The 25521-nt window shown below is 44.7% G+C and overlaps 1 protein-coding gene and 1 pseudogene across 3 annotated transcripts; one reads left to right on the top strand and one right to left on the bottom strand.

The window, feature by feature from the left end:
- Positions 1–1300: 1300 nt before the first annotated feature.
- Positions 1301–19292, bottom strand: BCL7B (BAF chromatin remodeling complex subunit BCL7B). 3 transcript variants are annotated; one of them, XM_026516015.4, is made up of 6 exons: positions 19044–19292; positions 16272–16347; positions 5991–6087; positions 3662–3832; positions 2814–2893; positions 1301–2555 (listed from the first exon to the last, which is right to left on the bottom strand). In XM_026516015.4, the coding sequence occupies exons 1-6, from the start codon at positions 19133–19135 to the stop codon at positions 2541–2543; spliced, it is 531 nt and encodes a 176-aa protein (XP_026371800.1). In that variant the 5' UTR covers positions 19136–19292; the 3' UTR covers positions 1301–2540. The 3 variants fall into 3 exon arrangements, with proteins under 3 accessions (XP_026371800.1, XP_026371797.1, XP_026371798.1); XM_026516012.4 differs by having other exon boundaries at positions 1301–2540; XM_026516013.4 differs by lacking the exon at positions 19044–19292 and adding an exon at positions 18522–18836 and having other exon boundaries at positions 1301–2540.
- On the top strand, positions 19134–24185 carry LOC130544238 (60S ribosomal protein L30-like; annotated as a pseudogene).
- The last annotated feature ends 1336 nt before the right edge of the window (positions 24186–25521 follow it).

Raw genomic sequence — 25521 nt, 5'->3', positions numbered from 1 at the left:
CAGCTCTCTGTAGTTTTGAAGTGTCTCAAAAAGTTGGGAGAAAATAGTAACCCAATTCCCTGGTTACTCCCTACACTTGACACCGTGCTTCGCTGTCTCCAATTGTTTGCCCGTGCTAACCTGCCCCAAGTGGTCTCTCCTTATAACCAGAGAACATTTTCAAGGCCCAGCCTCGATTGCTACCTCATCTGTAAGCCTTCTGTGATCTCAAAGCCTCCAGGTTTTTCTCTGGACCCTCCCAGTCCTCTACCTTCTCTGCCCACTGTGGCACCTACTCCTGTCTATCTTCTCTACCTCACCAGACCGTAAGATCCTGAAAGGCAGACACCTGTCTACCAGTTGTACTTTACACAGAGAAGCCAGAATACACTTGCAACAAATATTTGTAAAATCAATGCCGTTTTCCAAGATGACCAAGAACCGAGGCATGGAAATCTGCTCCCATGCCTTCAACTTTTCCATACTCCAAAGTTCTCCTGTGCAAAATCTATCGAGCTCTGTTGATCTTCTTTTGTGCTTATTCATATTCAATGAATTTAGTTGGCGGGCTCATATCTATTTTTCTTAACAATTCAAATGTGCATATGCATTGGGCCTGCTGATACCCAGACGCAGTTTTCTTAATTATTTGTAACTGGTGGTCATTGCTCTATGCTTCCTCTTCTCTTTTTCTTCTCTAACCCTTACCCTATCAAGATTCTAGGATGCTTTTGGAGATTACTAGCCTGGTTTCTTACAATATTAACCAGAAGTGGTGCTAAACAGTCAACAAGAGAAGAGGATGGTTTCTGTTACATCTTTTTCATCATCCCACATGCTCCTCCATGGGCTCCACTCCAGCACCTACTACACTATGCTTTAGGACATTCTACGTAGAGGTCTACTCCCTCGCCAGACTGACTGTCTCCTGAGGGACAGGATTCCTGGTCTCTGTGTGATGACTGCACAATATTGTGAATGTACTTAGTGCCACTGAGCTGTATTACTTTTAAGTGGTTAAGATGGTAAATTTTAGCTTATATGCATTTTACCACAATATAAAAAAGTAAAAAAGAAAAAACATTCACGAATGCCTCCTAAGGACCTGGAGCCACAGCAAACACACATTGGCTGAATTCACTGTACACAGGAACAGAAATATAAATCAGACTACATGACAACTTCGAAGGGGGTCTCCAAATCATTTATATCAGAAAATCCCTTTGTGGGAGTAAGACAATTGGCAGGCAGTCAGCCACCACACCCCACTAGCCCCTGCCCCCACGACCTTCAAGAATGAAGCACTCAAATACCAACAAGACGTATTTCAAATAGTTTAATTTTAAAAATATTCTATTCAGTGCTAAAATATGTCTTCACTCACTGTTGCCCATTTCCATTTTCTTAAACTTTTTTGAACAAAAAATAAAATCACAAAGTTCAATTAAACATGCAGATTTCAAAGAAGAGGGAACTTTCTAGAAAGTCTGAGCTGAAGGAGTACTGTGGGGGATGGGTACTGTTGTCAGAACCTCAAATCCTTGCTGGGGCAGTCTGCGGCAGGAGCGGGGGTGCTGGAATGAAATGTACAGGTGAGAACAGGGAAAGCTCTGGGGTGCGTGTGTGTGCGTGCGTGTGCGTGTGTGTGCGTGTGTGTGTGTGTGCGTGTGTGCGTGCGTGTGTGTGCGTGTGTGTGTGTGCGTGTGTGTGTGCGTGTGTGCGTGCGTGTGTGTGCGTGTGTGTGTGCGTGTGTGTGTGCGTGTGCGCGCGTGTGTGTGCGTGTGTGTGTGTGCGTGTGCGTGTGTGTGTGCGTGTGTGTGTGTTGGGGGAAGAGGATGGTTGCAGCAGGGGACAAAGGACTGTCAGCAGCTGGAGAGCCCACGAGAGGCAGGATAACCTCAGGAATGGGCAGAAGTGCCAGGACAGCAGGAAACCTATACAGACTTTTCTGCCCTTGTGTAGAGAAGAGCCCTTCCCTTCCCTCCAAAGTCTTTACCAGGCCTTCTCCACCAGCAGCTTACAGGCCCCTAGCCGGATGGGAAAATTCATGAATCTACAGTCTCCATTCAAGTTCAAGTAAGCTAGGCACTCTCTTCTCCAGAGGGTGCCTTCCACATCTCTTTCCTCCTGTAGAAGTGCCAGCAGCTCAGTCCAGAGGTTCTGGAGCAGAGACTGCTTGCTACCTGGAGGTGACAGATGAACCCTGCCATGGCTGATACTCCAGCCTACTTGGGGTGCAATAAAGACATGGCTGCTCTTCTTCTCAGGAGCAACCAGACACAGGTTCCAGGGACGGGAAGATGATGCTACAGCCCCAAGTCCTATGTCCAACCTTCCAGCCCAGAGGGCTCCTATGTGCAGGCTCTGGACCCCAATGCTTGCCCTTACCCCAGCAACAAAGCACGGCCAGAACCAGAATGCAATAAATAGAGGCAGGGGGCCAGGAGGCGAAGGGCGCCAGGACAGTGCTAGCTCTCTGATGCTGTCTGCGGCACTGTGGGCTGGTCCACACAGAAGCGTTTCAGGGGTGGGGCACCGGAGTCTTCCTCTTCCTCAGCAACCTAGGAGCAGTCAGACTACGAAATTATAATAGGGCCCCCCCTCCCCCATCTCTACCAGAACCTCCCATCCACCCTAATTACAACCCAGAAGCCCACCTGCAACCTTCTTGAAGATAAACAAACTTCTTCCCCTACCTTATAACCTGGAGACACCAGTTTCCCTTACTGACTTCCCACCCTATGTTCAAGGCTATAAGGTCCAATTCACAGCAAGAGTCCCCCCTCCCCCATTTTTTTTTTTTAGAAACTGGGAAACCCAAAGTGGTTCCTTACCTGTGTCTCTAGTGGAACAGGTTCTTCCTTCGTGAGGGTGGGAGGTTCATCAGCAACTTCTGAGGCAGGCAGGGAGGGCTCTGAAAAAGCAGCAAGGTCAGGGACGCCTAGGGGGCTCAGTGGGTTAAGCATCCGACTCTTGATTTCAGCTCAGGTCGTGACCTCAAGGTCGTGAGATCGAGCTTTATGTCAAGCTCCATGTGGAGCCTGCTTAAGACTCTCTGTCTCCCTCTACCCGCCCCTCTTAAATTTTTTTTTTTTTTAAAAAGGCAGCAAGATCAGTATAACTGCACGGCCTCCTGAGGCAGGCGACTCCTGTGGAATCGGACTCAAGCTGGGGGAACTTCTCTAGGAGCTCTGTGGAGGCACACTGGTGAGGGGCAACACTGGCTGGAGAATCAATATATGTTATCAGAAGAAATGTGCAGGATACAATGCAAAGAACATAATTTCTGAAGTCAGAGGCATGAAACTGGAGACATCCGGTTCCACCAGTAACTAGCTATTCGATCTGGACAAGCAATTTAACTTTTCTAAGACTCCACTTCCTCATCTGTACAATGGAGAGAACATCTGCTATTTCACAGGGTTTTGGAGAGAATTATACCAGGCACCGAAGATGAAAAGTGCCTTCCACAGAGCCTGGCGCTGGATTATGTTGCTTGCTTTCTCCTTTCATTCTGTGAGAGGGGAAAACACAACCCTTCCCCAAAAAAGCCCAAACTGTTAACAAATGGCTCAAGGTTGTCAGGCCAGAGCCACCTTCTCTAACCTCTTCCTCTAAAGAAAACAAACTTCAAGAGTACAGGCCCCTCCAAGATGCTCGTCCTGGGTCAACTGCGACTCACCCTCGAGGATCTCCTGGCCCAGAGTGGGGGGCTGGGAGTCATCTGTGCGGAAGTCAGAGGTGTGTGCTGGGCTCAGGGACTCACTCTGCTGGGGGCTGGGGCTTGAGTTGGTGCTGCTGTCCACCTTGAGTTGATAGACATCAGATACAGAACTCTGGTTGCTGTTTTCATCTGAAAACCAAACATGACAAAGGCAACAGCTGAGAGTAGTAATGTTTCTTGAGAGTAACTCGGTACAGAGCCAAGCGCCTGGTGTCTCCTTAGGCAGCCATGGGCACAACCAAATCAATGATCGCTGCTCGGATGTCCCCTGAGCCAAAGGCAAACAAACAAAGGTAGGGCAAATGATCAGCAGTCTAAGTTGATTAATTTAAACGTTTTCCATTTCACAACATATACTCTAAGGACCAGATGCAGCCAGAAATCTTTAAGTTTATGTAACATTTATATTTCAGGAAGGTCAGGATAGGCTTTTTTCCCACCGACCATAGTTTGGACCTGTTATTTTCTGACTGTCCAGTGGAAGGGAGTGAGGTAGCTGTGCCTCTCAACCTTTCTCACAACACAGGACGTGGAGAAAATGCTAAAATCTGCCCGGCCTTCTTGGCGATCTCAAGGAGGGCGGTGGTATCTGGAGGTGCTCACACAGGTCCTTCAGCGGCCCAGGCTCCACCTAACTGCCTCAAGGACCCAGAAATTCGCACCTGGGAAAGTGTGTCTGAAGGCTGCAAGTCGCCACCTAAGTTAAACCTAAGTTTGGACTCTCAGGAGTCCAAACTCCTTCCTCTCCCTCACCCAAAGCAGCTGGGTGACCCATCCTACTGCTCTGACATCGCTTTTGTTCACTCCTTCCTCTCCTGCCACCTCAGGGCAGGCCTCCTCCTCTCTGGCCTCCTGCAACAGCCCTCCGACTGTCCTCCCACCTGTACTTCACACCATCACCGGAGCGATCACTCTAAATCCTTCCGTGGTTCTCTGCTGCCCTAAGGAGACAATTCAAACTCCAGGGCTTCCCTGGGGCAGACACAGATGGCCCTACCACAACCTACAAAATCTTTCCTGATCTCTGGGCTCACTGCCCACTGATCTTCCACACGCAAGCCTTGGCTCCAGTCGCGCAGACTCACGCACAGGTGTCTGGTAGGACTCGTTCTTTCCAGTCTTCCTGGAAAGCCCCGATACAGACCACTATTCAGCTCTAGCATCACCTCCTCCGTGCAGCCCTGTGTCCCAGGCTCCCCTGGGTGGAAATGACCACCTTCTCTATTACACTCCTGTTGTATCCTACGCACACCTACACTCATTATTTTATACACCAATTTCCTTCCATTACACTCTGTGCAGGCAGGTTTTGTGGCTTACTTGTCCTGGGATCTCCAGTACGGTACACAGCAGGAGTTCATTAAATGTTCACTGAATGAAAGAGAGGGGGTGATGGCCAGACTGAGGAAATGGAGCCTCATGTCTCCCAGAGCTTTGCGATTATCAGACACCCCACACATAGCTAGAAAACTGTTCCCTTGTATTCCCCTTCCTCTATCATACTCACTGACCTTGGGGGGCTGGGGGAGAGGTGGGGAGGGGATACATGCACGCTCCCAGTCTTGTTCCAAAGGGATAATCATAAGCCCTTTCTAGTCTTCAGTACTCCAAAGACCGGGACCTTCTACACTAAAATGGAAGCAGCATTCTACTATAAAAAGAATAAAGCTCTGTCACTTTTGAGCTTAGGCAAATACTTCTTCTCTGAGCATCGGCTTCCTTCGACAGGGCTGATGATTACTGCCTGCTTTACATCACAGGCTGAGGTAAGGATAAAAACAAGAAGCTCAAGTTCAAGTCCTTCTGAGCAGCAGCCACCACGCAGGTATGAAGGTAGTACTGGGACTGCAGTGCCGACACAGGCAGGACATTTACTGAAGACTGATTCAGGGAGGTGGAACTTTGCTAAAAGTGGGCAGAAGAGGCCCCAGCCTTGGGAGGCCTACTCTAAGGCTCTATCATCAGAAATCATACCATCTAAAGAAAAGAGCTTCTGATCCAGAAAGCCAGGACCTAACATGGGGTCTGTCACTTCCTGGTTATGCACCTTGAGTTACAGAGCTTCAGCTCTCTGAGCCTCAGTTTCCCTAAATGGAAAATGAAGCTCCGATCATCTATCTTGCAGGGCTGTTGTGAGGTTTAAATGAAAAGACTTGATGTAAAGTTCCAGCAAGACACCAGCAGAACAGCAGGCACTGAAGTGACACGTGAAACTATTCTTCTCGTTATTAACAGGTCCATCTAAGTGCTGCTTTTCCTGCAAGGAAGACATATGGATGCAACTCACCCTGGAATTCAAGAAGGAGAGAGGAATTGGCTGAGGCATCAGAGGGAAAGCCATTAGGTTCCCGGGCTGCTGAACTGTTCGATTTTGACTTTTCTTTCTAGAAAAGGAAAAAAAGAGGAATATGACAGAGCCAAGCAGGAGACCCACAGAGAGGGAGAAGGGTGTTATGTGAGACACCACAGAGGTCTGGATTAGGACCGAACAGGAACAACGACAACAGTGTGAGAATCCAGGACCCAAGAAACAACAGAATTCTGGACAAGGTGTCCCCAAGCCTCAGTGTCTCTTCTCTATCTTGTAAAATGGACCCTGACGGCTAATATCATGACTCAGAAGTGAGAGGCAAATACACAGGCTTCCACTAGAGCTCCCTGTGGTTCTCTTCTGCTTTCCGTCCTGAGCAGAATGCTCTATCCCACCCTCCCCTACATGGATGGAAGAGAAATACAGAGTACTCATTTAAGAAGGATTCCTGTTTTGGTAGCACAGCAGGAAAAAGGGGAAAAATGGGCCTCTGATTGGAGCCAGGAAGGAGTCGCTTTATATGTAATGTGAGCAGTGACAGGACAAAGGGGCCCTGCTAGCTTGATACTGACCATCCATTCAGAATGGTCACCCCATGTCTACCTCTGCCTATAACATCATTTCCTTCAAGCAGGATGTAGGTCAAACGCGTGAGGAAACACAGTGCGAAGGTTAGCACTAGCTTGCAAGAAATGAGCCCAAAGGAAGGAAAATAAATCCATCCAAACATTTCCAGATGACAGCATCCCAACAGCCAAACGTTTAAATCTGGGTAATCTCAAGTTTACTAATTTATAGTTTTTATACACGTCTATTTATTATACATGCATTTAATTTTCATTAATAACTCTCAATCCTCTCTCTTCAATGAATCAACTGCACACATTCATGTACTGATTTCTCTTCATTTTTTTCATATGCAGACATGATTTAATGCAATTACACTTCACATTTAACCACAGAAGCTACATAAACACGGTTTTTAAAAATTTATTTATTTAGAGAGAGAGAGCATGCGCTTGAGCAGGGGGAGGAGCAGGGTGAGAGGGAGAGAGAATCCCAAGCAGACACCGCACTGAGCAGCAGAGCCCAGGGTAGGGTTCCAACCCACGACGCTGCGATCATGACCTGAGTGGAAATCGAGTTGGACACCCAACCAACTGAGCCACCCAGGCGCCCCCACAGAAAACTTTCAAATGTACACTGCATGGACTTTGTGCCGATCTACTCTCATCAGTGATGTCCCACTCTCTTGGATCCTTCCCACTTCTTCTTCAGCAATTTGATCATTTCCCATTTTCCTAATCTAGCAGGTCTATACTAATACCTTAGTAGATGGCACTCTACCATGGACCACTGGAGGGCAGATAACTGAGGGGCCTCAGCAAACACTGTGAGAAGCCCTTGGGAGACAAAGGAAGCTGGGACCCGGGCGGGGAGAATCTGAATTAGGAAAGGGTCAGAGGCTTACATGTGAGAAATGGGTTGGGGTGGGGAGGCGCTTTCTACCAGTGCCCCCCAACTCCTCATTCACATGCCCAAGAGATTTACCTGCCTGACCTTTGGCCCTTGTGGGTAATGGCACCACTAGAGCCAGGACTGGATAAAAAAATCAAGGGTGGCTCCAGAGCTGCCCTAACCTTCACCCACCAGCTCCCTGGGGCTGGCAGTGACAAGGAAGTATGGCGGCTCCCAGACAGAAGTAGCACCTGCAAGACTGGGACTAGGGATTTCCCCGGGAGGGAGGAGAAGAGGGAGGGGGGGCAAGGGAAAGGCTGAATCCTGAAGCTCACCCAATGACCTAAATCCACAGAGAGGAAGGAAAACCACAGCCTGGGCTTACGTCCTCCCTCAGTTACATCCTGCTAGCCAAGGCAGCTCAGAGTCCCCAGGGAATAAAAAATGAGTGCACAGAAAAAACTAGCCAGACACTGGAAGAAACAAGCACCATTAAAGACAATAAATTGAATAAGCTATACCAGAAGAAGGAGACTAAGAGGACACAGAATTTAGATGAAACATGAGTCTCAGGGTGCCTGGGTGGCTCAGTTGGTTGAGTGTCCGAGTCTTGATTTTGGCTCAGGTCACGACCTCCCGGTGATGAGATTGAGCCCCCCTTTGGGCTCAGGGCTGAGCACGGAGCCTGCTTAGGATTCTTTCTCTCCCTCTCCCTCTGTCCTTCTCTCCCCCACCCCTGCCCCTCTTGTGTGTGGTGTTCTCTCTCCCTAAAAAGAAAAAAGAAAAAGAAAAAGAAGAAGAGAAGGAAAAAAGAAAAAGAAAATGATTAAAAAAAAAAAAAAGGCAGAGGTAAGTCTCCTCAGAAAGATAAGGATACTGGACAGTTGTTTTGAAGACCCACCAATTGAAGAAATTTGGTATGAACAATGTAATTGTTGAAAATAAAAATTAAGTGAATGAGTCGAGTAGCAGAAATAGATACCGCTGAAAACGAGCAAAAACTGGGTTGAAAAATCAGAATACGTGAGAAAAGAATGAAGAGATGAAACAAATAAGAAAAGGAAAAATAAAGAAGCTAGATAGGAACATCACAGGATATTAGTACAGAAGTCCTAGGAGAGCAAAGACAGGGAAGACATTCTAGAAGTTTCCCGGAATACAAGAGGACCACCTAGAAAGAATCAAGAAGAATTAGGCTGACACTAGATTGTTCAATAGCAACACCAGAAGCACAACAATTGAGTAATAATTTCCAAATGCTGAAAGAAAACCTAGAATTTCAGATGGAGGTAAAATCATCAGTTAAACATAAAAATGAAACAAAAGTATTTTCAAGAGTAAAAAGATACTTTCAGAAGTTTTCTCCACAAAAGCTCTCTTTGACAAAACACTCTTAAAGGATATATTGCAACAAGAAAAGAAATGAATCTAGGAGAAGGCACTAATAAATAAGTGAAAAGAGCATGTAATCGGTAACATTCACGCTGTCTAAGCAATGACTAAAACAAGGAACATCTGTAAAAACTGAAATATCTGAACTGAATATCTGATCTGAAATTCCAGTCAAAACTAAGGACAGGGTAGGGATGGAAGTGTCAGAGGGGTGAAGGAGAAGTGGTTAAAATGTGTTATGGGTGTTACCAAGTTCCAAGGGTAAATGCAGATTTTGATAAAACTTTATGCATTGACAGGGAAGAATAGTTAGGTATGTCTTATTAAGCTAGAGATAGGCAATAGAAAAATGAAAACAGAATGCAGAACTTGCAAATCAACGAGAAAAACTGGCCTAGCCATCATGAGGCAAAGGGAGAAAAAAAGAGCGCATTATGGCAAAAATCCTTGTCCATATTAATAGAATTTTTAGATGGTCACACTTCCCTAGCCTTCCTGACCACTAGATGTCATAAAGCTATTACAAACACACATAGTAAGTACATATGTCCTGAGGCAATTTCTAGGAGATTCTTATGAAAATTCTATCTGCCCATCCTTCTACTCCTCTGCTACTTAGAGCCTAAATGTGTAGAATGAATGGCTGGATCTTGACTTTAGAATACAAGGTGAAAACTGGAGCAGAGGAATGGGGAGTTACTTAACAGGTACAGAGTTTAGTTTTGCAAGATGAAGAAGCCTAGAGATTGACTGCACAAGGTGAATGTACTTAATACCACTAAACTGTACACTGAAACATAAAAATAAAAAAAATACACTGTACACTTAAAAAATGGTTAAGATGGTAAACTTTATGGTATGTTAAACTAAAATTAATAGTCATTACTCTCTAACAAAGTTAAAAAAAAAAAAAAGGGGGGGGGAGTAGAAAGGTTGGAAGAAACCTGGGCCCCTGGGGACTTACGCAGCAGAACCACACCAGTCCTGGACTACATGCTTTTGAGGACTAAGAGTAAAATAAACTTCTTAAAACCATTGCTATTTTGAGTTTTCTGTCACCCACAGCGAAACCTAATGCTAACACATCCAACAACAGCAACAGAAAAAAATGAAACGGGTGACAAAAAAGAATTTCAAGACACACTAATTAAAAGTAAATCAAAAGGAGACAGGGTAGAAATTGTAATATCAAACAAAATTGAATGTGAGAAGTTTGGGCTATAAGTGACAAAGGAGGACATTATATACTGGTAGAACGAATGACAGGCCAAGATGACATAATAATAATGGCGTAATCAGATAAATACGTCATAAATACATACTTCGTAACAAGGGACTCATCCGCTATGAAGACGCAAACATCAACAACCTCACACACCCTTCTCAGAAACGTAACAGGACATACAAAAAATGAGCAAAGTTACAGAAGATTTGGATAACATAATAAACGCTTCATTGTTTAATTTCATGCCTAGAGAGCACGTTTGGTTTAATCACAAGTGAATGGCCCAAAAATCAATCACGCACCAGACCAGATCACAAAAAAAGCCCCAATAATCCCAAAGAACTAATATCCTACCAATTCAATAAAATCAGTACAATTTTAAAAGACAGTTAAAAAATAATCTCATATACCGAGAAATTAAAAATCATTCTATTAGTGCTCACTTTGGCAGCACATATACTGAAAAAAAAATCATTCTATTAAATAAACTTTGGATTAAAGAAGAAACCAAAGAGGAACTTACGAAAAACTTAAAACTGAGTTACACCATACATGACATTCTGACATTCGTATATGTCAAAATTTGGGAGAAGACTAAAGTGAAATGGATTTTAAACTAATCTCTACACCCAATGTGGGCCTCCAACTCACGACCCTGAGATCAAAAGTCACATGCTCTACAGAGTGAGCTAACTGGGTGCCCCAAAAGCAAAATGTATTTTTTAAAAAAGAAGGGGTGCCCATCTGGCTCAGTCGGAGGAGCGAGTGAGTCTTGATCCTGGGGTTGTGAGTTCAAGCCCTACGTGGGGCGTAGAGATTACTTAAATAAATAAAACTTTAAAAAAATACAAAAAAGGGCTCAGTTGGTTAAGCGTGTGCCTTCAGCTCAGGTCATGATCCCAGGGTCCTGGGATTGTGCCCCGCATCGGGCTCCTTGCTCAGCGGGGAGCCTGCTTCTTCCTCTCCCTACTTGTGCTCTTTCTCTCTGTCAAATAAATAAGTAAAATCTTTTAAAAAGGAAGGAAGGAAGGGAGGGAGGGAGGGAGGGAGGGAGGGGTAAAAAAAAAAAAAACAAACCCCAAAACACGAAAAAAAACAAAAAAACCCTAGAAAAAAAGAGCTAACTTCAATACAAGGAGCTAGTAAAAGAACAACAGAGTAAACCCAATAAAACAAAAAAGTAAATTATAAAAGCAAAAACTAATGAAATAGAGAACAAACCAAACAAAAAAAAGATCAACAGAAATTACAACATTTTTATTTATTTATTTTTAAGATTCTATTTATTTATTTGACAGACAGAGAGAGAGAGATGACGCACGCACACACAAGCAGAGGGAGAATCAGGCAGAGGGAGAGTCGGAGAAGCAAGGAGCCCAATGCTGGGCTTGATTCCAGGACCCTGGGATCATGACCTGAGCTGAAGGCAGACGCATAACTGACTGAGCCACCCAGGTGCCCATAACATTTTTAAAATAAACACTTCATTGATTTTCTTTTTTTAAAGATTTTATTTATTTATTTGACAGAGAGAGAGACAGCCAGCGAGAGAGGGAACAGAAGCAGGGGGAGTGGGAGAGGAAGAAGCAGGCTCCCCGCGGAGCGGGGAGCCTGATATGGGGCTCAATCCCAGGACGCTGGGATCACGCCCTAGGCCGAAGGCAGATGCTTAAGGACTGAGCCACCAAGGTGCCCCTAAACAATCACTTAAGGAGAGACAATAAACCAGATCATATTATGGAAAAAACACAAATAGCATGTGGGAAAGGTAAAATAATTACCAATATACAGAGACTTTAAAGTACATAAGAATATCACGAATAACTACATACCAACACGTGAAAACTCTGATCAGTGTTCAGGGTATTGCTGGCATCTGAACAGGCCAATTAATTCCTCATTATACAGGACTGAGTCATGCACTGCCAAAAGTTTAGCATTACTGGCCAACCAAAAAGTGCCCTGCCTCATTTCTAAACACAACTGGGAAAATGAAGAAAGGGGAGGACCTAGCACTGAACCCTATTAAAGAACCAACGGCCTATCTGTAATGGATAAATTTCTAGGAAATATATAAAATGCAACATAAGTACCCAAAAAAGAGAAAACCTAAATGCATCAATCACCATTAAAGCTACGATGATGATAATCAACATCTCTCCACCAAAGGTCCAGAAAGTACTAAAGGTGACTTCTACCAAACCTTCTCATTTTATACCAGTTGTTCTAGAAATCAAAAGAGGGGAAATTGCCTAAACTGTTTTAGGAGGCGAATGTAATCTTAATACCATAACAAGGTAAAGGTAGAATAAAAAAAATTATAGACCAATTTCACTCATGAACCAGATGCAAATACCTTAAATGAAATATCTGTGAATTAAACACTAGATTCTATGGGGGGAAAAAGAAACCATACCCAAGTAGAATTTCTCTTAGGCATGAAAGAATGTAAAAGTTTCAATATCAGAAACTTTATTAATATAATTCACCATATTAATACACTACAGATTAGAAAGGAAAATCGCATGAACATTTCAGTACATGCAGGAAAGGCAGCTGGATAAAGTCCAACATCTACTCATAAATTTTAATGAATCTTAGAAAACTAAAAAGAGAAGGGACTTTTTATTTTGATAAAGGCTATCTTTCCAAAAACTTACAGCAAGAGAGAAAATTCATCCTACTTAATATTAAATCTATAATTTAGTATAAATTATATATAAATTAATATAATTTAATATACTATTATAAATAAAAGCCACTCTGGCCCAGGAGGAAATAAACAACAAAACAGAATGGAGAACTCAAAAACAGATCTAGGTACGAATACGGCACACGGCAGAGATGACATCACAAATCAGAAGAGAGAGGACAGGTTATTTAGTAAATAGTAATACAGCAAACAGCTCTCTGTATGACAGAAAACTAAAATTAGATTCCTTACTCCAAATACAAAACATAACAGGAGATGGAGATGTTCTTTAGGACCATGCAGTGGAGAATAATTTTGAAACAAGACTCAAAAAGCAAAACCCTTAAGAAAAAACTGATTAATTTGACACACAAAAAAATTAAAGGCTTATTACTGACAAAGTTATCGGACAGGCGACATGTCAAAGGTATCTGCAAGGTACAAATCTTACCAGAGTTTTCTGTATCTAGGATATCAACGAATCCATGCAAGTCAGAAAGGTAAAGACAGGAAACCCAATACAAAAATATGCAAAAGAAATCAGAGAAGAGGATATTTAAATGGATAAAAAGGAGATCTGAATAGGGGCGCCTGGGTGGCAGAGCCAAGCGTCTGCCTTTGGCTCAGGGCGTGATCCCAAGGTCCTGGGATCGAGCCCCACGTCGGACTCCCTGCTCCGCTGGGAGCCTGCTTCTTCCTCTCCCACTCCCCCTGCTTGTGTTCCCTTTCTCGCTGGCTGTCTCTGTCAAATAAATAAATTAAATCTTAAAAAAAAAAAAAAAAAAAGCAGATCCGAATGGAAACCTGAAGAAATGAAATCACCCACCTCACAAGCAATCAGGGAAATGTAAAATAAACAGAGATCTAGCAGACTGGCAGGACTGATAGGATCAAATGCTGGTGAAGTTGTAGAAATGGGAAGCCCCTGGCACTCCTGGGGAAGTGTACTAACTACACTGGCGCAGCTCTTCTGGGGAGAGATCGGGCAGCAGCTGTTTTTTTATTTTGATTTTTTAAGATTTTATTTATTTATTTGAGAGAGAGAGCGCGCACAACTGGTATGTACACCCTTAATAGCAATCCCACTCCTGGGGATCTGCCCCACAAGTCATCCAGAAAAATAGTTTACGGGATGTCCACTGCAGTCATCTGTGCTCCCAAAAAACTGGAGGCAACACACGGAAACAGACCCATATTCAGACACTTGAAATATGACAAAGGTGGCTCTACAGAGCGGGAGGAAAAGAACAGTCTTTTCAATAAGTGGTGCTAGGACAAATGCACATCCAGGTGGAAAAAAATGAAACGGGGCCCCTACTTCACAATACACAAAAATCAATGCCAGGTGTGTTTGTTATAAACGGGAACTGAATATTGTAGAAGACTATACGGAAGATTACCTTTGTGGCCTCAAAGAAGGAAAAGATTTTAAGATATTTAAAAGTACTACTATCAGGAAAAAGATTAATTATTTTGTCTACATTAAAACTAACAACTTCTGTGACTCAAGGCAGCCTAAAGGAAGTACAAAGGCAAGCCGTGGACTGGAAAAAGGTTTGGACAGTATATAATCAATAAAGGATTTGTGTCTAGAACACTGAGAATTCCTATTAAGTCATAAGGAAAAAACAATCAAATGGATTAAAGAGGCACTTCCTGAAACAGGAAATCTGAGAGGTTCAATCCTACACATTGAAAAGGTGCTCAATCTTGTTAGTGATCAGATACTAAGTCACCAAATTAAAATCACGAGACGTCTTTACATATAAGTAACAATACCAACTGCAGATGAGGATTCAGAGCTATGAGAACTCTCCTCTTTCTGGTGGGAATACAGACTGGTATAATCACTTTGAGAAACAGTTTAGCATTAGCTACTATAGGTCAACATATGCATACTCTAAGACCCAGCGATTCCACTCCTAGGAACACATCCTAGGAAAAACCACGCATTTGCTGGCCCATATACTAAATAAGAACATTCACATGAGCGTTGTTCCTATTACCCCAAACTGGGAATAACCCAAGTATCCACCTACAGGACGATTAGAGAGGTAAATCATGGTACAGGCCTATAATAAAATTCCATACAGCAAGGAAAAGGGACAAATGGCTCCAAAGACAGCATGGATGAATTTTACAAACATAATACTGAGCAAAAAAAGCAAGACACACAAAAATTGATACTTTATGATGCTGTTTATATAAACAGTTAAAAGTGTTAACAAGTTAAAAGTTAAAAGTTTTTACAAGTGAGTAGAGAAGTGATAAGAGAAGAAAAGTAGGAGAGAGACTTCCTTTGGCAAGGGAGGGAAAGCTGGGAAGAGTCAAACAGAGGTCGCTAGGGAAGCTGGGAATGATCTTTTTTGACCCGGGTGGTTTTTACAAGGGTACTAGCTTTATGTTTCCTCATTATGCCATACATTTATGTTTTATATACTTTTCTGTATGTGTTTTATATGTGAGCTTTTTGAAAACAATTATGGAAAAAAGGTGGAGAATCTGGGTGTTCATCACTCAGGGAAGGTGTAGATAAATGTGGTCACTGCATATAAGAGAATACAATGCAAGAATCAAAGGTAGTAACTCTATTGACAATTACAGAAACGTGGGCAGTTTTCAAAAACAAGGCTGAACAAAAGAAAAGAAACAAGTTTTTAGCACAATGTTCTATAAATTTTAAAATACAAACATGATACAATGCTATGTATTTTTCTTTCCTTCTCTTTTTTAAATATTTATTTATTCATTTTAGAGAGAGAGAGAAAGAGAGGGAGAGTGACAGCGCATGAGCAGGAGGGGCAGAAGGAAAGGGAGACAAAATCTGAAGCAGATTCCACACTGAGTGCAGAGCCCAACGTGGGGCTCAATCTCACAACCCTGAGATCAGGACCAGAACCGAAACCAAGAGTTGTACGCTCAACTGACTGCACCACCCATGTGCCCCAATGCTATGTATTTTTCAAGAATACACAGCTATCCACATAAACCCATGGAAGAGGAATTAGAAAAGTATATATACATATAAAATACATATAATACACTATAGTAGATAGCTACTCAGATAAGAGCAGGAGTTAGCAAACTTTTTCTTACAGGGCCAAATAAGAAATATTTTAGGCTTTGCAGGTATTTAGGTCTTATGGCAACTACTCAACTCTGCCACTGTAACTCAAAAGCAGACATAGACAATAAGGAATCCAATGGGCATGGCTGTGTTCCAATAAAACCATATCGACAACCACAAGGAGCAGGCCTGAGCTGTGGTTCACCAAGCCTTAGAAAAAAGGAATGGGTTAAGAAAAGGGAATAAAGGGGGGAAATAATAAAGTAAGAGAGGCTTTGCATGGATCAACCACACAGAGCGCCTTAACGTACTTTCAACTCAATTTTGGGAAATAAATTCCTTTATAATTAAGAGACTATCAAGGAAAGAACAAAAGGAAGTAAACAGTACCTTTTTGTTGTTTTGATTTTCTTCCACACTTACCTCCTTGCTGTCTGTCACAGGAACCCATTTAAATATCCTAAGGGAAGTGTCACCCACAGTCACCCACTTTTTCTCCCTGAAAGAAAAGTAAACCGATAAATAATGAAACAGATTTTTTTGTTCATAATGTGATTTTCTACTTCCCAGCAGACCATTCCTTCAATCTTCTAAAAAATTTTTAAATTTAAATTTATTATTTCAGTCATGTCTATACTCAAAGTGGGGCTCAAATGCACAACCCCGACATCAAGAGTCACATGCTCTCCGAACTGAGCCAGCCAGGTGCCCCAAGCTCCTTCAATCTTAAACGCCTTCTATACTTCCTTTCCATCAAATTATACCCATACCTTACCTTGCAAAATCATCTCTTCCAGAAACACTTCACTACCAAATTCCTTTGGTTCTGAACCTTCTACTTGCCTTCTCTCAGTGTACCAAAGCCCTTTTTACCTCACAGACTACACCCATATTGAGTACCAGCACACTTTCACACTGAGGTATCTACCTGGCATTACTTCTTATTTTTCAAAAATTAATTCAATTGCACTGATATTTATAAAACCCTACTATACAAAGCCTTACAGGAGATAAAGAATGTATAAGATATGGTCCTATATAGGAGCACAAAGCAATAAAAAACTAAGGACATCACTGTGACACATGGAAGTGATGAAGTTGAGAAGGCTGAAAGACAGTAAGACTGGGCTATAGCATAGAAAGAGAATTCTTAGGACTCCTGTGTAACTCTATGTTGAAACATGATTCCATTTAGAAATAATCGCAGGTGCAGGACAGGATGCTTCCAAGTCTTACACTAGTTTTTGAAAGAGGTTATGACTGAGCCACGCAAAGACTGCTTTAAGGTTTTATCTTACAGAGAAACTTACTTTTGAGATAAGCCTTAAAAAAATTAAGCCTAAAAAAAATTGCCCCCATTTGGGGAAATGCAAGTGACATTCTTGAATGAGGACCAGATTATGGACAAGCAGAGTTGGGGAGCCGGAAGTATGACTTTTGAATGTCTAAATGTGAGGTTACAAAAAAGCAAAAAAAGTAACTGTTGTGACTGCTGATATTGATGATGCTGTTCAGCAAACAGAAAGAATCAACTACAAACTTAGGAAACTGAAATTAATTCCTGGACAGACCACCCCACGTCCTCATATATTCAACAAATACTATACATGACCCTATGCTAGACCCTGGGCACACAGGCAGCAAGATGTACAGTCCCTAGCTTCACAGAGCCTCGCTCCAATTGGAAACAGACATCAAACAACTCATTTCATAGTCACCTAATCATTAGGTTTAACCAGATCAAACTGCCACTTCTGTTAAGTTAAAAAGTCAAATGTAGTAAATGTCTTATGATTCAATCTAATACAATTGTGGAAAGTTCTATGAAGGGGAACTGATTTAAATTAGGGATCCTGAAAGGTGTCCCTCAAGAAAGCAATTTTTATGCAGAGCTAGGAGTTAACTAGGCAAGAAGGAAGAGAGGGTAGAGGATGTCAGGCAGCATGTGGCTCCAGCTGAAAAACGACCAGCATCCCCCAGAAAGAGGGCAGTTTGAGACAGTCTGGTGAGGCAGCAAGGACCATCTTTGGTCTCTAACCTAAGAGCAAGAAGAGGTCACTGAATCATTGTTTCTATAGCAGGGGAGTGCTATGATAAGATTCACACTTGAGAAAAATGAAATCACACTGAGTGCAATGTGATGAATGGACTGCGAAATGGAGCAAGAGTTGAAGCAAGCTAGGAGTTCCAGGTGAGAGACGATGGTCATCTGGCCTAGGCTGCTGGGGGGGGGGGGGAGGGGGGAGGGGGGCGGTGGGCAGAGGGCAGAGATGGTCAGAAGAGAAAGGCATGGTGATTCTTAGGTTTCACAACAAAACCCTAGAGGATTAGATTTGGAGGGGGCAAAAAATCATTATTTAACTAATATTTAGGAGTCCCAACTACATATAAAACTCTTATATACAACGAGATAAGGAACTTGTTGGGAGCTAACCCCTACGTGGGCTTTAAAACTATTACTAGTAGTCAGCCAGAGAAAAGGATTCAAGAAGTTGAAGCAAACAGTTGGCTGTTAAACTTTAATGTGATCATGATTGGAGTTCCTGATACAAAATAGGCAGTCAACCGGCCCTGCAATGAACATTACACAAGCCGTTTCCAAATAAGGGTAGGTCTCGACTCTTTCACCAAAAACTCGCAGCACCAAAAGAAAAAAAAAAAAAAAAAGCCTACCCAGTTGGTTCCGTGTGGGCCAGTACTGCGGGAAAGAGAGGGGTTTTCATTCCGATGACCACGCCTGCTCTCGTGACAAGTAGGTTTAGCGAGAAGCTCTCCCCGAGCTTAAAACGAGTTAACACGTAGAGCGCTCTGTCTGGCCAGCGGGAAACCCCCAGAGATTGTTGGCTATTATACCGGGCAGTTCAGAACGCGAAAGTCTCCTGAAGCCCGCCGCGGGGTCCGGCGTGCCAGGCAGGGCCTGCAGCCCCAGCGCTGCCGGAAGCCATCAGCCCCTTCGGGAGACGCGCGGCTCTCGGGCAGGTGGGCGGGCCCGCGAGCCGGGCGACCCCCTGATTGGTGGCAGCCGGCGCGCCCTCTGACCTCACGCCGACGCGAGCTACACCCTCCTCCCGCCGTCTCCCGCTCCCCCCTCCCCCCAAGCGCCTGCCGGTCGGCTCCCACCCAGCCAGCCAGTCCCGCGCTCCTCTGGGCCCTGGGCCGGCGACCCCGCCGGCACCCTCGGGCCCGGCCCCTCACCATTTCCGCACTTTCTCGATGGCCGCCATCACCTTCTTGATGTCGTCCTTCGCCCGGCTGCGGGTCTCGGCCCGGACCGACCGGCCCGACATGGCGGCAGCGGGAGCGGCGGGGGCCGGGGCACTGCTCCCAAGACACGGGGAATCGCGCGCCTCACGCGCCGCCGCCCGCCCACCGCAGCAGCGTCACCGCGGCCGTCGCCCCCTCCGTGCGCGCGTGCGCGAGGAAGCGCGCGCACCCGCCCGCCTCTTGGGGCTCGAGGCCTCAGCGCGCCTGCGCGCCCCGCCCCGGGCGGCCCTCCCTGGGCGCCCCGGGACTCCCCTCGGCCGCAAGCTGGCCGGGGTGCGCGGCGGGCGGGCGGCACGTGCTGCGGACAAGGCGAGGTGCGAGGCGCTCCCAGTGGGGTCTCTGGTTCTCGGGGTTTGAAGGTTGGCACCTTTGTCCTCTGGCAGTGGTTGCGGCCTTTACCTATGTTTTATGCACTTGACCCTAACGGGTGCGGGGTTCTGCTGCCTCTCGTCTCCAGCGCCCTCGCTTTCCAGGTAATACTGCCGTGCTGTAACCACAGAATTTCACACCTTTCTCCAGTATGCCTTCCGAACTTTGCACACACCTGTTCCCTAGCTGGAATTCTCCGATCGCTTTACCTGGTGAACTGACCACTTACTCTTCTGACATCCAGATCCAACTCAGAGAAGCCTTCCCCTGATATCCTCGGGTTCCACTGAGCACTCTACAGCACTGTGTGATTTAATTCCGCAATCGTTAACTGGGTGGTGCCTGTGTTGTACAAGGCTATGGGGTCAACGCTGAGGACACAATCTGGGTTTTTGCCTTCAAAGAGCTTCCAGTTTAGAAGAACACGCAGACCAGAAAACAGGCCTTTAAAATGCCATTTTATAAATGATAGGCTAAAGTAAGTTCCGGGTGCTGTGACAGCCCTAATCCAAATGAGGGGTGTCCAGAGGCTTCTGGGAAAATATAACCTTGAAGCTGACCTCTGAAAATAGGGTACATGTAAGGCCTGTGTCCACACATCGTAGAACGTGCTCAATAAATGTTTGGGTGAATGTTTAATTTTGAGCGCAGCTCACTTGCTCTCCCCCTCCCCACAGGCATTTATTGATGCCTGAAGTATTTAGTGAGGATCATATAGTAACTGCCTCAGGAGATATAAAGGAGGCAGGTGACAGTTTGCAATGATTAATTGGTTACTAGTGGTTACTTCTCTCGCCTCTAGAGAAACTTCCTTCTGTGTGCCCCAGAGAAATGCCTAGCTAACTCTGAACTTGACACAGCCTCTGACTATGTTCAGGCTTTCATGACTTGCTAACATGACGATTTGACAAGCATATGCTGTCTTGCTAATGAGAGGCCCCGGGAATAGCATCTGCCTGACTGAGGACTGGAAGAGCTGAACCAGCATGTGGAGGGAAGGGATGATTCTAGAACGAATGGGATCAAAGGTGGCACGTCTGTTTCTCAGGCCCAACTGATCCAAAATAAGTGTAAGTACTGCCTGAGCACCTGTTATATGCCCTACAGCATATAGGACAGTGTGTGATGCCAAGATGAGTAAGACACACTCCTTGCCCTTGCGGTGAGGGTAAGAAAAGCAGGAGGAAAAGAAAACACAAGGCAGAACATAGTAAGTGTCACGAAAGAGGCCAGCTCTCTAGGATTCTCCCAGTTCTGTTCACAGATCTCCCTGGTGTAAGCACACAGCTCAACAACACCTGACAGTTATATCTAGCTTCTCTCTCACTCTTGTCTAAGTGCTGGCCAGCCTCCCCACTGAGGTTTCTTGCCTACAGCTTCTCTTTACTTCACTGCTCCTTCCAGCAGTGCTCCTTCCAGCAGGTCGCTAGCATCCTACACCCATCTCTCCTCCAGCCCACCCTGCTAGTCAGCCACCATCCTCAGGCCATTCCCTGCCCTGAACACCCAACGAGCTCCCTGTTCTCTGCCACATTTGTCCTAGCCATATTCCCCACCTCATCTCTAATGGAGCTCTCTGCATAAGAGAGAATTATCAAAGTGGGCACCTACCAACAACTCCCCACAGGCCACACAAATGCCCTCTGTTGACATCCTTTTCTTTTAAAGAACTCTACCCTTTGCTGTCTCTGAAAACATCCAGTAAAGATCCTGCCTCAGGGCCTTTGTACTGCAGTCCCCTTTACCTGAAACACCCATCCCATATATAGTTCATGGCTCCCTCTCTCACATCTTTCAGATCTTTAGTCAAATGTTATCTTCTCAATGCAGCCTTTCCTAACCGCCTACCAAAGAATGTAGTATCCATCCCTCCACTCACTATTCCCCTTCCACAATTTATTTGTCTCCAGAGCATTCATCACCCCCTGAAATAATATTTTTCTTATCTCTCTTGTTTATTATCTATCCTCTTTTCAGGAGTTCTGAGAAGGTACAACATGGTCTGTTTCATTTTGTTCAATGATTGTCCCTATGCGACTCTTGATCTCAGGGTTGTGAGTTTGAGCCCTATGTTGGGTACAGAGAGTACTTAAAAATAAAATCTTAAAAAAATAATAATAAAATAAAACAGAAGCTGGTATTCAGTAGGTGCTCATTACATATTTGTTGAATGAATGCCCAACCTCAATGCATCTTCTTCCATGAAGCCTTCGTCAGATCACTCTGAGCAGGAAGAAGGATGCCTCCCTTCCCTGAACCCCCACAGGACCCCGAACACAGTCTGCATTACACTCAGGGGCAGGGATTGCCAGGGCAGTCAAGAGAAGCCACCCTGAGGACCACATGACACTGGGTATATGTCCTCATGTTTCTGTAGATCCTATGTTAAACCACAACTGGAAGTTCTTGTACTTGTTCATTTGTTCCTTATGATCTGCTAGCCCCTGAAGTGCTGTGAGGGCTGGGACCCTGTGGTCAAGTTCACCATTACATCCCCAATGCCTAGCATGACACTTAGCACAGGGAAGGTACTTACTAAAGACAGATTGGAAGAATGAATGAATTAATTAATGAATGAACGCCATTCTTCCCTGCAGGGCCCACATCAGCTGTGCTCTCCCTCCCTGCCCTGTCCGCATGACCTGTAGAGCACCCAGATTTCTCTTTCAGAGCGACATAGCCCCACTGCAGTGCTCAGCCTCCCTCAACCAGCACATGTGCCCAAGGCCCAGCACACCTGTGATAACCACAGCTCTTATTTATTTTTTAAAGATTTATTTATTTATTTTAGAGAGTGAATGAGAGAGAGAGAGCAGGGGAAGGGGAAGGGGCAGAGGGAGAGGGAGAGAATCCCAAGCAGACTCTCTGCTAAGCATGGAGCCCAACGCGGGGCTCAATCCCATGACCCTGAGACCATGACCCGAGTGAAACCAAGAGTCGGACACTCAACCACCACCCAGGTGCCCCGACCACAGCTCTTCTAAAATCCTTTCTGTGGCTCCCCATTGCTTCAGTTCAAACTCACACTGTAGTATTGCCCAGGTCCCCCAGTATGACCCTGGTCAGGGAAAAGAAGGCCAGGAGACAGAAACCAGGGTCAGAATGCCAGCTTGGCCACATATTTGTGGCATAGCATAGGTCACCTAACCACTCTGAATCCCAGTTTCGTTTTGCTTTTTGTTTTATTTTTCTATGAAATGAGTTCACCATCAATGGCCCTGTACCTCACAGGGTTGTACTGAGGATCTGATGAGGTGGGGAGTGGGTGAGATTTGTAAACTACAAAGTGCCTTGCAGGCAGAAATTCTTTTTTGGTTTCCGGTGCCACTGCTCCTGCCTGTACTCAGTTCCAGCCAAACAAGACCCGCTCCCTGTTCCCCACTCACCACCCTCCTTTTGAAATACCCATCTTTCTTTTAATATTTTTCAAAGATTTTATTTATTTATTTGACACAGAGAGAGAACACAAGCAGGAGGAGAAGCGGAGGGAGAGGGAGAAGCAGGCTCCCCGCTGAGCAGGGAGCCCGATGTGGGGGACTCGATCCCAGGACCCTGGGATCATGACCTGAGCCAAAGGCAGACACTTACCTGACTGAGTCACCCAGATGCCCCAAACTACCCATCTTTCAAGACTCCACCTCCTCCACAGTTGTTCCCAAAGCATGTAACCCCACCCTTAATCAGACCCCCAGAGCACCGAATTCGCCCCTGTCAGCCCTCTCTTTTTATTTTACCTCCTGAAAAGCTGAGATCCTCACCGGGCTGCCTCAGTGGACGACAGGGCCCAAGGAACCTGGTGATGCTTGTTGGTTCCAGCCTAGAACCCTGGGTGTTCCTCTCCCACACTGGTAACTGCGAAAACCTGTTTGAAGACAAGCCTCGAGGAGAAAGAGCCTGAACTATGCTGGAGTTCCTCTCTCTTCCCTCCTTCTTGGTTGTGTCAGAAGCCCTGTTGAGAGAGAAGACAGAGGACCAGGATCAGGGTCGTCTTTCTGTGAAAGGCACTTTGGAGCTGTGCTCCTTTATAAGGCCGCAGAGGCCCAAGAACCAGTCCTAAGGAGTAAGGGAAACCTATAGGGGGTTGTGAAGGACTCTCTGTGTCTTTGCAAGCAGGGACAGGAAACTTTTTGGAATTCTTTGAGAGCTCGTATGGGCTAAAAATGGAAGGTTGAATGAGGACTTCAAAACATTCACAGGCGGTGGGTCTCTCATGCATTGCTAATGAGCAGTGACAGGAAGTGACAAACAAGGAAACAGCCAGCAGTGAAGAGCTGTGCATTGTAGGAGCTCTCTCCTTTCTTGCTCCTGGCCATCTTGGTGGCTGCTCTTGGTGGCGGCCCTCCCTGACCTAAGGAAGGCAGCCAAAAAGAAGATGAAAAAGTCGCTGGAGTCAATCCACTCTAGGCTCCAACTCATTATGGAAAGTGGAACATACACGCTGGGGTACGAGCAGACTCTGAAAACGATTGGACATGGCAAAACAGAGCTAGTCATCCTTGCCAAAAACTGCCCAGCCTTGAGGAGATCTGAACTAGAATGCTACGCCATGTTGGCCAAAACGTGGTCCGTCACTACTACAGTGACAATAATATTGAATTGGGCACAGCTTGTGGGAAATACTACAGAGAATGCACACTGGCCATCACTGACCCAGGTGATTCTGCTATCATTAGAATCATGCCAGAACAGACTGGTGAAAAGTAAATCACACAAAATTTCGCTTTAGTGAAACTGACCAGAGCTTCTTGGGGAAAAAAAAGAATACAGCTAGTGAGGGCTCCTCAGAGGCAGAGAGAGCCCAGTGCTGCCCCAACTATGAGGACCCACCCGGCCACCAAGAAGCTTGTTAAAAAGGCAGATCCCTGAGCCCCGTCCCCAAGGTGCTGTTTTTGGTTTTGGGGTTTTGTTTTTTTTATGTCCCTAAGGTTTTATCTCCATAGTTCAGTGGTCCAGCTTGGGCACATGTATTTTATTTTCATTATATTTATCTTAATATACAATACTTCCACGTATACAATACACAATACTTAATATACGATACTTCCACGCTGGAAGATTAAAAGGGTACGATGATGTTAGTACTTCTGAAGCTGGGTAATGGGCACACAGGGGCTCATGATACTGTTCTCCCTACTTTCATTATATTCTGAAACTTTCTATAATAAAACCCTTCTCAAGGTATGCAGTGAAGTTCAAAGGTTAAACCAATAAAACAAACCCTTCCCTTTTTCCCTCCCCAGTCCTGCAGTCACCATGTGCCTCCACTGTCTCACCTTCCAGAATAAGTGTAACATTAGGTGGTTTATTTGAGATGTTTCTTGCTTCTTGTGGTAGGCCTGTATTGCTATAAACTTCCCTCTTAGAACCACTTTTGTTGCATCCCAAAGATTTTGGACTGTTGTGTTTTCATTTTCATTTGTCTCCATGTATTTTTTATTTCCTCTTTGATTTCTTGGTTGACCCATTCACTGTTTTGTAGCATATTATTTAACCTCCATGAATTTATGTTTTTTCCAGATTTTTTCTTCTGATTGATTTCTGGTTTCCTAGCATTGTGGTCAGAAAAGATTCATGGAAATGGGATAGACCGGTGATGGGTAGTAAGGAGGGCACGTATTGCATGGTGCACTGGGTGTTATACGCAACTAATGAATCATCGAACTTTACATCAGAAACCGGGGATGTACTGTATGGTGACTAACATAATATAATAAAAAACCATTAAAAAAAGAAAAAGAAAAGATTCATGGAATGACTGTTGATCTTCTAGAATTTGTTGAGACTTGTTTTGTGGCCTCCTATGTGATCTCTTCTGGAGAATATTTCATGTGCACTAGAAATGTATATTCTGCTGTTCTAAAGTGGAATTTTCTGAATATATCTGTTAAATCCAACTGGTTCAATGTGTCAGTCAAAGCTACTGTTTCCTCGATTTTCTGTTTGAATGATCTGTCCATGGAGGTAAGTGGGGTGTTAAAGTCCCATAAGTGCACTGTCTTGTAGAGCAGAAGTCTGACACTGGGCGAAGATCAAAGTACAT

Source organism: Ursus arctos, unplaced genomic scaffold (assembly GCF_023065955.2).
Source record: "Ursus arctos isolate Adak ecotype North America unplaced genomic scaffold, UrsArc2.0 scaffold_2, whole genome shotgun sequence".
Taxonomy (NCBI): domain Eukaryota; kingdom Metazoa; phylum Chordata; class Mammalia; order Carnivora; family Ursidae; genus Ursus; species Ursus arctos.
This window is presented reverse-complemented; position numbering and strand designations above follow the sequence as displayed.